The sequence below is a fragment of the Lissotriton vulgaris genome, chromosome 9 (genome assembly GCF_964263255.1).
Source record: "Lissotriton vulgaris chromosome 9, aLisVul1.2, whole genome shotgun sequence".
Lineage (NCBI taxonomy): Eukaryota > Metazoa > Chordata > Amphibia > Caudata > Salamandridae > Lissotriton > Lissotriton vulgaris.
Window position 1 is genome coordinate 781,974,499 of NC_141697.1, and position 14,787 is coordinate 781,989,285.

General features: G+C 44.5%; 1 protein-coding gene across 1 annotated transcript in view; it reads right to left on the reverse strand.

Moving 5' to 3' along the window:
- Positions 1 to 14,787, reverse strand: part of VPS51 (VPS51 subunit of GARP complex) — a 123,060-nt gene that overhangs the window by 37,194 nt on the left and 71,079 nt on the right. The window contains exons 7-8 of the mRNA XM_086938506.1: positions 12,711 to 12,929; positions 11,860 to 11,981 (exon numbers count right to left, since the gene is read on the reverse strand). Coding sequence (XP_086794632.1) covers positions 11,860 to 11,981; positions 12,711 to 12,929 — 341 coding nt within the window. The remainder of the gene's footprint in view (positions 1 to 11,859; positions 11,982 to 12,710; positions 12,930 to 14,787) is intronic.

Below are 14,787 nucleotides of genomic sequence, written 5' to 3' on the forward strand. Positions count from 1 at the left end.
AAGCCCAACACTAGATAGCAAGAGTATGCCAATCTACAGCCACATAGGCTATAAACCTAACGTTTCAACAAAGGAACGCTTACTCCTCTCTCAATGCTATAGATATGGTCCAATGTGATCTGCAAGAGATCAGACATGAGGAAGAAATTAATGCATTAGCTGGGAAAGGATATTTCTACTTCTTATTGTATCCCTAGTTGTCAGATGTGGGGTGAATTTGCTGTGTTGTTTTTGTATGGCCTTGGGTACCTCAATGGCAAAGATATTTAAAAGAAAAAAGTTTCAGCAGCCTCGGAATACAAGCCTTCATGGTCTCAAACTAAATTCTGTATGCTGCGTTCATTGAAAATACTTTGCCCTGGAGCTAAAAATTATTATGTTTACAAATACTGAAATTCATTTTGTAAAATTGCTTTATGATACCTTTTATAAAGAGCCAGTTCTCCATCTACATTGATCAGCCTGGTCCAGAAAATAGTGAACCAAAATTGGGTTTGGTGCTCCTTCACAGAAAGCATTCCTCCATCATTCATAAAATCTCTGGCTTCTCTTTAATAAGGTTTCAGTGAAATGTCTGATAAACCAGGCAATGAAAACAAGGGGAAAGATAGCCGACTGGGAGGCTTTTCAACTCTCCCGTAACAAAAGATCCAGTGAGGTTACACAGTACACTGCACAAACTATTGGAGGTTTAAGGCAATGGTGCACTGCAATATAAGTGATGGAAACATTTAAGGTCATTTTGTCCTTTTTGGTCTTAATATCTGCATCAGTACGATAGTCTGACTTTCTATTAAGTAAATATAACTGGCATTCAGATTGAACCAGCCTGGAGCCATCTGCAACATTGCCTCTCTGCAATTAACAGCTGAGCTGCTCAATTAAGGACCAGAAACAATATACCAGGGCTGGCACATATAGCCTATACCCTTGTTTCTTTGGTAACATGGATACCCTGTTGCTTTAAAGTCCAGGGTTCGTCCTTGTTGTGCCTAGAGCCGGAGGTTTTCTGGAAAGAATGCATCTCAGTGGCAGAGGAGATGCCTCATGAGAAGAGCCAAGTAGATAGAGCTCTGCAGTGCCGCAAAGCTTCATTTCCAATTCTTGTCAATAAGGTAACCTGGCACATACAGGCCTGTGCTGTGAAAATTGGCTAAAAAGATAATCAGTTCTGAGGTTTCTCCAGGTACAGAATCTTGCAAGAATAGAAATTAATAAAGCCAAGCTATCAGTGAATAAATATTTCGAAAAAAATAAATTTCTTAAGTTCCAGCCAAAAGACTTGGCCAAGGAGCACCATCAATCTGGGAAAGGCACAACACCCACGGCTTCTTGAATGCTTCATTGACAAGGTTTTGTAGCCACATAGCACCCATTTGCTGCCAATTCCAACGGAGACGATCTAGCCTTGTAAATGCCTTTGAGACGATTGCAAAGACCACCTGAGCTCCTCGGTTGCTGAAACCTAAGAACCACATGAGAAAAAGACACCGCTGCAATATGACAACAGCAAATAGTCGCACTCAAGAGGTAATGCTTTCCAAGGTCATCCACTTGAAGTTTTTCTCCATAAAAGACAGAATGTAACTTAGGTGCTCAACCTCTACCCTTAGGCTGACCATGTTAACTAAGCCTTGCCAGTGGCTTTGCCCATAATAAAACGCCTCTCTTGCGATTTTCCAACTTTACAACAATGTATCTTTCCTGTATACTATGATATTATTAGATGCTCATACTCATTTTGATCATTAAGGACTATTTAATGTTTTATTTTACATCTTCCCTTTTCTAAATCATTTTTGTTTAAATCTTTTTTACTAGTTTTCAATGGCATAAGACAAAATACAGATACAAGGTAAAGATCGACATTACTACAGTAGTATTTGTCATACATATTTCAACAATATATGTAAAAGAGCATTTAATAGTGCTTTAGGTGAGACAAAGTAAGGACCGTGATGGGGTAGTATATGACATAGTAGGCTTAAGCAGTCTCCATTACTTTGCCTGTTTGGCCCCGGGTCACAAGGCACCGGGGTCCATAGTAGGGCCTGCAATGCTGTCAGCAAAAGATGTAAATCATGTATTGACACTGAGAAGGAGATCATGTGATAGGGTTTATAGGTAATGGCGAGCCGCCGTATGGAAGTGCAGTGATGGGGAAGGAGAGTGTGAGCTAGGTTTTCTAACTCTGCCCAACTCAGATCACTCCTGCCCACCCCTAGCTCCCTCCTTATGCACAGTCAAAGTGTGGTGTCCTTCCTGGTGTCTGTCAGGTATCTTCCTGAACCTGGAATAATCGCAAGGGGGTGGCCTGGCGTCTCACCCTCTGTGCACTTCAGCTATATATGATTCTGTGGCACTGTGGCTAGTGTTTCTACCTCGTGTGTGGGAGCTGAGTGTTCAGCGTCTGTATGGCAGTCATTTTAAAGTCTTGTAATATGGCATCCCAATTGGCAGCAATCGGGATTTTGACAAATCCCAGAGTATTCCGTCTACGTATTGCAGTGCTTTCAGCCTGTGCCCAGGTCAGTAGTGAATGAGTCTATGCTATCGGGGGCAGGGGGTGGAGGTTCCGATAGCTTCCACCTCCTAGGGATTACACGTTTGGCCGTCAATAACCTCGGGTCAATAAAGTGGGAGGTGGCCCTTTGCCCTTTGTTCCGCGGAAAAAAACCAGGATGCATGTTTCCCATGTGTGTGCTAATGCACGCCTGGTACACTTGGCAAATTGGGTGGTTACACATGCCAGTAAGTGGCAAGGAGTGGGCAAGCCCACAACATGTGAAGGAGGTCAGAGTTAACTAAACAACAACATGTAGGACAGTGGGCATCAGTTCGTGTGAAATATCTATTTATTTTGGCCGGGATCAGCTAAGCTCTGTGAATTATATAATATTGGATGAATCGAAATCTTCTGTGTTTTTTTTTTTAATATCGTCTTTAAAGGTGAGCCTAAGAGACAGCGCAAGCTGTTTGATTGAAAAAGACCTACTGTAGGCTCACTAAGAAATTAAAGGGGCTTACAGCCCACCCATTGCTTACCATAAGTTGGCCTTACTGTCTTTTTCAATGGTTTTCCTGGTCCCTCTTGCGTATTTCCCTCTGCTAGAGCTTAGCCTCTTTACCATCTCTCTGACTGGCTGGCTTTTATCCCTCCACTGTTCACTCTTGGTCACTTGCTTTTTTAGGTCAAGCCTAGCAGCGTGCATGCCCTACTCTGAAAGGAATGGTGTATTCTCTCTGTCAGCTTTAACAAAGCCCATCACTTTTAATTGGCTCCCTGTAGTGCCCCTTGTAAACTCATCCGGTTCTATGGCCCTTTTGTTGTCTTTGTCACGCCTTCTGTCTGTTTGATTACGCCATGCTGACTGACCCAGTTACATGGAGCAGATCACTTTTCACCACTTATGCATGTTTAGCGGACTACTTTTTCTTTTGCTTCAGCTCGCTCCCCATCATTACACCACTTACCGTCTGCTGCTGCCTATCATGCTTTTGTCAGCACCCCCGGCCTGTGTGCATCTGTGGACACTCTGCACCTTTGGTTCTACAGTTCTTTCGCTTTTCATGTATATTTGTCTTTGAAACCTCGTAAGGTTATGCCAACGCTCACTAGACGCCGGCAGCCCCGCTCCTCCCAGTCTTTTGGAATTTAATTATCTGTCTTAGTTTCTCCCATGTTGCACTTAAAGTATGTGCATAACAAAACAAGAAATCACAGGAACCACTGAAGGTCAGCAGTGGGGAGGGCGGGGGCACATATTGCCCGAAACTATGTTTTTCCCCTAAGTTTTATATAGCGCGAACTTGACCCGAAAACGGTTATCAGAGCACTTTACATGAGCACCAGTTGCGTTACATGAGGATACATTCATTTTTGTGAGGCAGGGGGATATTAAGTGATTTGCCCAGAATCACAGGATGTTGAGCGTTATTGCCGAGACGTGAACCTGGTTCCGCAGATTTGAAGTCGGTCGCCCGCCCTAGACGGAAGGGTAAATCCCCCCCCCAATCACACAGGCCATACTGTGTGGTCCATCTTGTACTCTACTGACTCTGGGCTGCAACGTCGATTCATTACCCTCCCGCCAGAACCTGAGGCGGAGGCTGGGTACGGAGTAGAGGAGGCATTCTCTGATGATTTATAGCCTATTTTAAAACTTGTTGTGTATTTTGCTGACTGCGAGCGTTCTTAAATATATGCTTGTGGCACTGACAGTACTTAGCGCTGATTGCTAGCGCCTGGATTACGCAACTGTTACTGCTGCTTTTAGGACTCTTGCGCTGTATACTAGCGCTTTATAAGTAATTGTGACATTGTCATTTTTAACCTTATTGTGAATTTGTGCACTTCCTTCGCTTTTATTTACCTTTATTTTCCACACCTGAGGCGAAAAGCCGGGTGTCTTCTGAAGCTATACATTTCCCGCTTGCATCTTCTTTGCTTCTTTCAGCTTGGGGGCAACTACATCGCGTCTGAATTCTTTCCTTTTCCCTTACTTGCACGGCCTGCGAGGTGCCGTTGGGGGACTCTGGGAATTGTAGGCTGCTATACCTACACCTATAGCGGCCATCTTAGTAGGTGTCTAAGACGCTGGTCGGCGGACCAGTGGTGCGGGCTCCCTCTCTTCGCCTGCAAAATCTATATAATTAGAGGTCTTCTCCTCAGCGTAGCGGACGCGTCTAGCGGGCGCGCCCAAGGAGCGCCGAAGGAAAGCCCGTCTGCGCCTCGGACGGGCCTCAGGGCTATGCCTATGTCTCTATAAATAGTACCCATCACCGAACAATTACAGGTACCATTTACGGGAGATGTAATAACATCTATGTCCGCACCCGCACGCATTAAATATACTTCAGAACATTTGCAGGCCTTAAGACCCCAAAGACAACCCTCCTGCAGTATTCTGAAGTTGGGTTGGGAGAAAGCTACCTGCCAACATTGCACACTCTCCATTAACCCTGTAGGGAGGAGAGCCATACAGGATAGAGATAGCAAGAAAAATCCGATCTATAAATCAAAATCTTTTTCTTTTCTCAGTCTAAATTGTCGTTCCCTGGCTTAGCACAAGATAGAGATATTTAATCTACTACTAGATGAGGCTCCAGATGCCATGTTCATAACAGAAACATGGCTACAAGAAAGCCCTGGCCCGGATATAGCCATGGCGCTCCCAGACTCATATGCCATTGTAAGACTTGACCGCGGAAAGAAGCTAGGGGGAGGAATAGCAATTATTTTTAAAAAATTGTATAACTGAATTTAACAGACTCCCATGCACTGGCTGTGAAGGCGCTATTTTTAAACTTACACTTGCACCGAATTACACCTTCTCAGGAGCGCTTATCTATAGACCGCCGGGGGCGGCATCAAATTGGCTGACAAACATGTCAGAACTCATTGGCCCTTTAGTAATGAAAACTGCTAATTTCACGATCATTGGAGATATGAACCTGCATTTGGAAAAAGAGGAATGCACAACTGCCAAGGAACTTTTAGCAGACTTAGCATCCCTTAATCTGACCTTGAAGAACTCGGGATCGCCTCATAACGCCGGTCATCTGTTGGATCCTATCTTTTCCAACATAAATGACATCATTACGTATCCCGCCCCACCCCTGCCCTGGTCAGACCATTTTCTTGTCAAATTTTCACTCCAGGTAGAATTGTCAAATAGAGACAGAGTACCAGCACCTACCCAATTTGTTAGGAAATGGAAAAAACTTGATATTGATAGTCTTAACTCTTTTTTGGAAGGACATCTTCCCTGCACAGAGTCAACGGTACAACATTTTTCGACATCAGTTCAAAATTGGCTCATGGCAGCCGTTGACTCTTCTTTGCCCAAAACGAAGTTAAAACTCAATAATCATCGCCCCCCTGCTCCGTGGTTTAACGAGATACTAAAGCAGGAAAAAACCAGCTGTAAAAACGCAGAGCGTCAATGGAGGAAGACCTATTCTTCTGAAGCAAAGAAGGACTATAAAATAAAACTAACAAACTATCAAAAGTTATGTGGAAAAGCCAAAGCAGAATTCGTATGTACAAAAATTACAGAGGCCCTGGATCAATCTAAAACACTCTTCAAAATAGTTAAAGAGTTGGCTGGTTCAAATACGACACAACCTTCGCCAGACCTTAATAAGACACAGTGTGATCTACTGGCTACCTTCTTTGTCAATAAAGTTGATAAAATATATCAAGGCATAGAAAAGGCACAATATGAACAAAATCAGGCAAATATTTCCTTGCCAAATATTCCATCTGCCAAACCGAGCAATTATACTGACATACTAGATCTGATTGCTCCCTCTGAGACACCTCCCGGTGTATTAGATAACTGGCCTAGACTCAGTACAGACATCGTTTGAGAGCTACTTGACACTATTAAATCAGGTTCGCCCAAAGATCCTGTACCATGCTCAGTTCTAAAACAACTCAGCAGAGGCGCTATGGCCATTATCACCGACCTTCTAAATGCATCACTTCAGGAAAATGACGTGCCTGATGAATGGAAGCATGCAATGATCCATCCGCTGTTAAAGAAAGCGGGTGCTGACCCTAATTTGTCCTCTAATTTCCGGCCTATTTCCCTATCGGCTGGTTGCCTTGACGGTTTGCCGACCGCTTTGCATATCCGCAACAACCTCAATCGGCTTTCATACCCTTTCGCACTGGGCACTTACCTTGTTGTCTTCTTCCCCCATAGGGCTCCCTCATCTCGCTGCTGGCCCCACTTGGATGGCCCGTGAGGTTTCTAGGAAGAAACATTAGGGGTGAGCGCGCTGATTGGCGTACAGATCAACTTTTCTTTACAGAGTGTCAAACCGCGTTCGTCTTCGGTCTTCACTGTGTGGCTCGCTCATTTTGAGCATTAAGATTCGAACCTCCCACGGTTGGTTGACCATTGTTACTCACCACCGCATCTCCTCGAGGGGTTTGATTGTACATACGCCTGGTCACCTGATACAGGCGGTAGCGTTCATTTTTAAGACATGGTTCACTGCAAAAGTAGCACGCAACCACTATTTAGTGCGAGCACCTTCCACGCACCGATCAGAATTAAGTAAATTCTGATTTTCTCTCTCTCCACCGCACAAAAAAACCTGCTGCTTCTATTATCTAGACAAAGCCACTCACTGGGCACGCATGCTTTGGATAGCACGCACATAAAAAACACAGAAAATAAGTCACTTGTAATTGACAGTCAAGGAGCCATTATCTGTGTTTATACTGTTGTTTCTCTTTTCTTTTTCAGTTCCAGAAGGTCCCCTCTGTGGAACCATTACGATACGACACTACTTCAGGTCGTATACTGGTGTCCTGACTAATTTTTAAGGAACCAAGTAATTTATGAGCACCCAGGTCCTGATGAATCGCCCTTAGGGCGTGAAACATGTTGACCACTTCTTGCACACAAAGGGTTGAATACGGGTTGGTTCCATTACTTGCCACCCCTTAGTACCCCTTTCTTTTTTACTGAAGCAGGAAGCCTGACCAATAAATTGTTCACCAACAGGACTTCCCTGACTTCTTTTAACTTCACCACCACGCTCACTATTACACTCCCTTTGGCCCCTCACACGCACACACCCGCTGGCCCAGAATTAAAGATCTCCACTAAAAGTGCAGCTTTCATCGCTGCCCGACGGGCATTGCACCAGCCAGCCTGCCGAAGGAGCAAGGTACCGATGATGAGGCTGGACAACTATCGACTGGGGCTACAGTTGTGGTCCTGTTGATAGCCTGTGTGAGGTACCTTTTCATTCTGGAATATGGGTCTACACTGCACACTTGAGACCCTTTCTTCACCCCTTGTCTAGATATCACGAGAGAGAATTACAGGTTGAGCCAGACTGCTTGAGCTCTCCCGGGGGAACTCTGTACACCATTTTGTTGTTCACTATTTCCCTCTTGCCCATTTTTGCAAAAATATTAGAGAAACATGTTCATCGGTCCCTTACAGACTTTATAACTACACATGACCTGTTGCCCTCCCATCAATCAGGATTTCGGTCAAGCTTCTCTACTGAGACGACTTTGCTGGGTGTAACAGAGAACATCCGTTCCATGTTGGATAGAGGAGAAACAGTGGCCCTTGTGCTGCTCGACCTTAGTGCAGCATTTGATACGGTGTCTCATGCGGTACTCATGCGGACACTTCACTCTATAGGCATACGTGGTACAGCCATCAACTGGATTAATTCACTGCTGGAAAATCGTACATTTCAAGTTCTCTCACAATCTGCTTGCTCAGACACCCTGACTTTCAAACACGGAGTACCGCAGGGCTCCACTCTGAGCCCGCTGCTCTTCAACATATACATGAGCCCACTTGCTAAAGTAGTAGAAGAGACTGGATTGCAAATGTTTTCCTATGCTGATGATTCTCGGCTTCTCTTCTCTCTTTCCTCTGCGGAACGTGACAATCCTTCCTCCTTAAAATTAGGACTGAGTAAGATTGCAGAGTGGATGCAAGAAAACTTTCTTAAACTGAACGGTGATAAGACCGAGTTAATTGTCCTGGGGAAAAATAAAGAGCTTTGGGGACCCCAACATTGGCCATCTGAAATGGGCACTCTTCCGGTTCCGGCCACGCAGGCTCGTAATTTGGGTGTCATTGTTGATGATTCCCTGAATATGCACCAGCAAGTTGTGAAGACTTCGGCCACCTGCTTCGCAATACTAAAATGGCTCAAAAAGATATGCTGGATGCTGCCGGAACACACTAAGAAAACAGTCATCAACGCCTTAATAACATCTAGGCTTGATTATGGCAACGTTTTATACTTAGGGGCAAAAAAGGCCACGATCCGCAGATTGCAGACGGTGCAAAATGCAGCAGCTAGACTGTTGTGGAAAATCCCCATTAACACATCAACGTCCAAATATATCCGAGAGTTGCATTGGTTGAGAATTGAGAATCGGATCAAATTTAAATCCCTTTGCTTTATGCATAAGATCTCCACTAAGAATGCCCCAAAGTACTTGCAAAATCTAGTACGTCCCTATCATGCCTCCCGGACCCTGCGATCAGCAACAGCTAATCACTTTGTGATCCCCAAAATAAAACTGTCGCGCATGGGCGGTAAATCCTTCTCGTTTCTTGGACCCTCACTTTGGAACGCTTTGCCACACGCACTATGTAATGAGACGAGTTATATGAAATTCAGGAAAGCCTTAAAAACATGGCTGTTCAACATCTGAAATGCCTTGCCCCGAAACCTATCACTGGATCTTTAGCGCCGGGAAACCCTTTGTTGGGTAGCTGTTGCGCTATACAAATGAAATAAATAAATAAACACGCCTGCTTCTCACCAAAGCAATTTCAGGGACTTTAAATTGTAGTCAGTCCACAACTGCAGTGGCTGCCATGCCCTGCTGTTTACATCTTCACGCCCTCTCTCGCTGCTTCTTCACCCATGCTCCACCGTGTCCACCCCTCCTCAGTCATGGCTTGTTTTGTTTGCTGCTAATTTTTTCCAGAAGAGTTTCTGGGCACTTATGTCTCTTTCTTGTGTCTATATGCCACTAGACCGATTTAGGCAGGTGACTCCCGATTTTTGTAAGCAAACCAGGCTTTGTTTTAGCTCTCCCCAGCCTGAAATAGAAGTCAATGGGGACCCTGATTTTTTTTTTTAATCTGCCACTTTTCTGTTGTAAAATATTGCCATGTATGTTTATGTAATTTTCCTGCTGCAGGGTGCACTCCCTGTAACGTGGCTAAGGTGGTTATAGTGTCCGATGCAGAAATCTGTGTGAAAATTGAAGTCACGTGGGCCTGCTCTAGTAAAGTATCTCAGGGCACAGGGTTAATGTGCTGAACGCAGAATTCTGTGTGTAAGGAGAGGTCACAAGTTTAACTATGTTTAGTCCGTATTTATTATGCTTGTTGAAAGTAGACCCTGGCACCGTTGTAACTGTACCACCTTGGCATACACATGCTGTCTGGCGGAAGCTTGGGGTGGTATTGGCGTGAGAGTCCAGGCAAAGGGCAGCTGCAGGCCCTGTCGGATCAACCAAGCAAAAGACCAAAGTATAAATACAGAAAGGGCAGCCCATAAACTAGAAAGCCTGCCAACACTTTCTTTGGGGCTGCCCAGGGCTCCATGCAATGACTTACTCCTGATCCAATCCTGTTTGTTTTTTTAATTTGTCATAATTTTGTATTGACTGGTTTGTAGTTGCAAACCTCCCTGTGTATTAGTGGGACTACACGTCCCAGACTGTAAAGCGGTGTTTGGAGAAAGTCAGGCCGGATTAGTGTTGCCACACATTATGGATTACTTATCACCTTTCAATCTCATCTCTCCCACTTGAGACTATCCTTCCCCCACAAACTCTCTCTCTCTCTTCCTTTCTGTTTTTCTCTACCTTTCTCTCTTCCTCAGTCTTCCCCTCCCCATGAATTGACTCTCTCTCTCTCACTGGATTGTCTCCCACCCGTCTCTTCCCCTTGCTCCAAGCTTTCTTCCTCAGTCGGCTATTTTCTCCCTTGAATTATTTTGCTGACTCTTCCACATTTCTCCCTGTGACTTCCCTTCCCTCTTTCAATCTCACCACTTTTTTCCTCCGCATTCTTAAAGTCTATTTTCTGCTCTACCACACATCTCTTTCCTTTCACTGTGGCTCTCTACCTCTCTTCTGGCTCGCCCACCTGCCTGTCTCCGACAAAAACTTCTCCCACATGCCTGCCCCAGCTTTCCGTCTCACCTCTCCTCACAACCACTCTGCAGTGGTGTCCTGCAAAATGATGGGCTACCTGCAGAGTGTGGCGAGTCCCCCCCGAGACTCGTGTATCTTGGAGAGTAATTAGGCCCTAGGCTAAACAGTTTTACCAACAGAAGGATGTGCACCGCTTCTCTCCCCTGTGCAGGTGTTTTAGGCTCCTCCGTTACACCACTGCGACTTCCTTTTTCTCACCTTTTGGTCTTCCCAAACTCCCTCCCTTTCACTGTCCCACCTTTCTTGCCCTTCTCTGTCTCTCAGACCCGCCGCTCCCATGAATGTTTCCTGAGGCAAGGATGTATTCTTGAATCAGACTGCATGACCCAGCGTATAGTAATTGATATCTCTTCAATCCCACAATACCCAGGATAATGTGCTGCATGGCTAAACACTTATAAGGTCCCAAAGGCGAGATCTATTGGCTATGCCAATGCTTGTTTCTTTTTGCTTAAGCTCTCCATGAGGGTGCATGTGTTTGCCAGATCTTTACCTGCTTCTCCCCTGCCAAATTCCCACCCCATGTTCCCTGTTGCGGTCTCATTTGTGTAATAAGCTCTCTCTCATCTACTGATCCCCCTATGAACCTCCCTGCCTCCTGGATGGGTCATGTAGCTTTCTAGCCCATAAGTTTCTCCCCTGCCAATGAGTTGCTCTCCCTCACTAGCTGCTTTTTACTTTCCCTGCCTACCTCCTGGTAATGGAGCATGTGTGCTCATACAAAATTACACGGCTGCATCATTTCGCCTTTCCTTCTTTTTTTTATAAACATTTGGCTATGATGCATAGCATAGCCAAAAGGTATTAGCAAAGCCAACAGATCCCAAAAGTAAGACCGATTAGCTTTGCCAAGTCAGTTATAAACACACCTGTAATACCCTTAAGTGCTGATATTAATAATTTAAAATTATGCTCAGTGATTACTGCACATACCCAACAACAACTCTGATGAATAAAAGCCTTTGAGCTCGGCGTACACTACTGCTGGTGAGACAAAAGGAATTTCAAGGTGTTCTGGCTTGCCTCTCAACAAACTTCCAGATAGGAGACATTGTGATAGCTCAGCTAATTAATTTCTACTAGCAATTATTTAACTCTTGCATTGTGAGTAGGTTTGATAGATTCTATGTTACCTGGGGGTGTAGCTCGGGGCATAGCGGGTCTGAAGTCGAGAGCTGCTGTAGACAGAAAATGTTCTCTTACTGGAGTCGCTGCTGTGTGCCTTGCGCACACCCTCCTCATACAGAAGCCCAACCTGCAGCAGAAACAATAGAAAGATGTTTTTTAAAATAACATAACATTCCCATACATCCTTTCACCACATTAAAGAGGACTATTGTGAGCATTTTCTGCTTTACTACATCCCGACAACAGAATTTGGAAGCCAGTTTGTTTATACCTTAGTTGGGTCTTCACAAAAAGCAAGTACCTGTTACTGACACACTGTTATTTCTTGATTGCAAGCATGTGATGAAGAAGCCAACTGGACACTTTTCTCCTGATTCTCTAAAAAATGTTCTCCTGTTAATAACATGGGTCAGACTAATGTACAGAAATACGAATGAACATTTGGTAGCACAATTCGGATAATCAATCAAATTGCTGGAAGATAAGGGCAGCATAGTTCACGTGGGAAAGATCTGAAAAAGGTAAATGGCAAGAAACTACTCTCCAGATAATAGCTTAAAGTCATCATATGCATGAACAATCAGCCATATCACCCCGAAGCCCCATTGATTCATGCTTCCAAATAGAAAGCAAAATACTTTAACAGTTGCAACGCCTACTTTCACACTAGCCAACCCTCTTCACCCCTCTTTAACAACAACCTCCTCCACCTCCCACACCCAGCGATCCACAATTACCTCAAATCCAATCAAAGTTATCCAAAGAGATGTGCTTGTGGAAGCAGCAGTGTAGGGAGAGGTGTGAACATAAGAAAAGGACAGCCCTCAAGCCTCATCATCTTTACATATACGTTTACCTGCACATCAATGGAAGTGGTATCTTCCACCACCCGCTTCATGACTGCCCGGACGTTACGAGGTTCGATGGTGTTAACCCAGTCCCGGGTCTCCACGCTCTTGCGCAGCATCTGAGAGATGATCAATCCCTGCACCTTCACATAGTGGTTGAGCAACTTCTGGGCTGCCTCCCGCGCCTCAGTACACAGGCTGGTTACTGCAGTCACGGGCGAATGATCCTGCCAGGATAAATGATTGTTTATATTCGGATTTATTACAATGGACTGAAAAGGTGCGTCTCAGCAGCCCCACATTTTTTATTTAGGGTGAGAAGGTAGGACAAGAGGTGTTAGTTAGAAGGTGAAAAAGAGGAATAGTGTGCTCAGTTTCAATTTGTACTTTTAAATAAAGTGTTTTAAAAACATGTAACAAAAGGAATATGTTACTTACCTTGTGAGAATCTCTTCGTGGCTTGTAGTGTAGTAGATACACATGCTCTGCATACTCATGTCATCTAGTGTTGAGCTCAGATGTGTGCAAATTGTTTATGGTCAAAGAAGCCTTTCGAGTCACAAAGTAGTGACTCCTCCTTCGTTTGGTAATGCGCATGGGCACCATCTCCATCGTTAGATTGTTTCCGCAGAGAGGATATGTAGGAACATGGAGCGTCCTGTATAAAGGATAGTGACGATGCATGAGGTAAGAGAATAAAAGTGTGAGAAAAAACGGTGTGAATCTACAACTGCCAAAGGCTTCCTAGGAGGTTGGTGAGCACAGGTGACTCTACAGCACTACATGCCACAAACAGATGCTTCCAAGGTAACATATTCCGTTTGAGGTATGCATGGCTGTAAATACATATGTTCTACATAGACTATATATAAGTCCTCCTCTAAGAGGTGGCTAGCCAGAGGATGTTGCAGAAAGCTGCGAAAGACAGCTTGGCACACTTGTGCTTCTTGGCGTGCCAAGACATCCACACATTAGTGTTTAGTGAATGGGCGCAGGGTGCACTAGTTAGGTGCTTTACAAATACCAGTTTTTTCCTAGGAACGCCTTAGAGGCTCCTTTCCTGGAAAGTGTCAAACAGATTTCTTTTTAGCTATGGCATCGCAAATCCTGGAAAGTGTCAAACAGATTTCTTTTTAGCTATGGCATCGCAAATTTGGATGCACTTGACAAACCATCTAGCTATATCTGCCTATGAAAGAGAAGATCTTTCGTAAGATTTGAATAAGAGGATAAATACCCGCTAAGTTTTGTGAAAAGGTTTTGTTCAATTTACATAGTACACAGGTGCATGCTATACATCAAAAGTGAGAAGTGCCCTCTTTGCAATAGGGTCAAGTTGTGGGGAGAACACTGGCAGCTCAATGGTTTTGAGCTACCACTTTGGAAGAAATTTGGTATTGGTTCTAAGGACAACTCTGCCCTTGTGAACCTGAAAGAAAGGCCCCTCTTGAGTGAAGCCATGAAATTCACTAACATGTCTTAAAGATGTGACAGCAACAAGGAATGCCACTTTCAAGGGGAGGAAATGTAAGAAGCATGAATGTAGAGGCTCAAAGGGTGGACCCATAGGTAAGGACAATATTAGGATTCCATATTGGGGTGGGGGCAAGTCTGGGTGGAATAACCCGTTTGAAAACCTCTATAAAGGCCTTGACCACAGTTATCTTTAATAAGGAAGCATGTTCCCTATTTTGCATGTAGAAGGCAATAGCAGCCAGGTGTAGGTGTATGGATGTATAACAAGGCATGATTTTTATTAGTGAAGAAGGTAACAAATGAATTCTTGTACTGAAGAGTTGAGCAGTTCTATATTATTAGGAATGCAGTTGTGGACAAACCTTTTCAACTTGGCAGCATAGCAGGTGTGAGTAGTGGGCTTGAGTACTTCTTGGAGGATAGACATGCAAGGGACTCACATGGCCAAAAGCGGTACAAAAGGGGGTGGTGATGGACGGAGCATCTGAATCAATCAAACACCCCCTTTTGTACCGCTTTTGGCCGCCATAAGTGTGGCAGGGAAGACATGGCTTGGCAGTTTGGGTTGGACTGTTCCCATGAGGCACAGGGTCAGACTGATTTGCATAT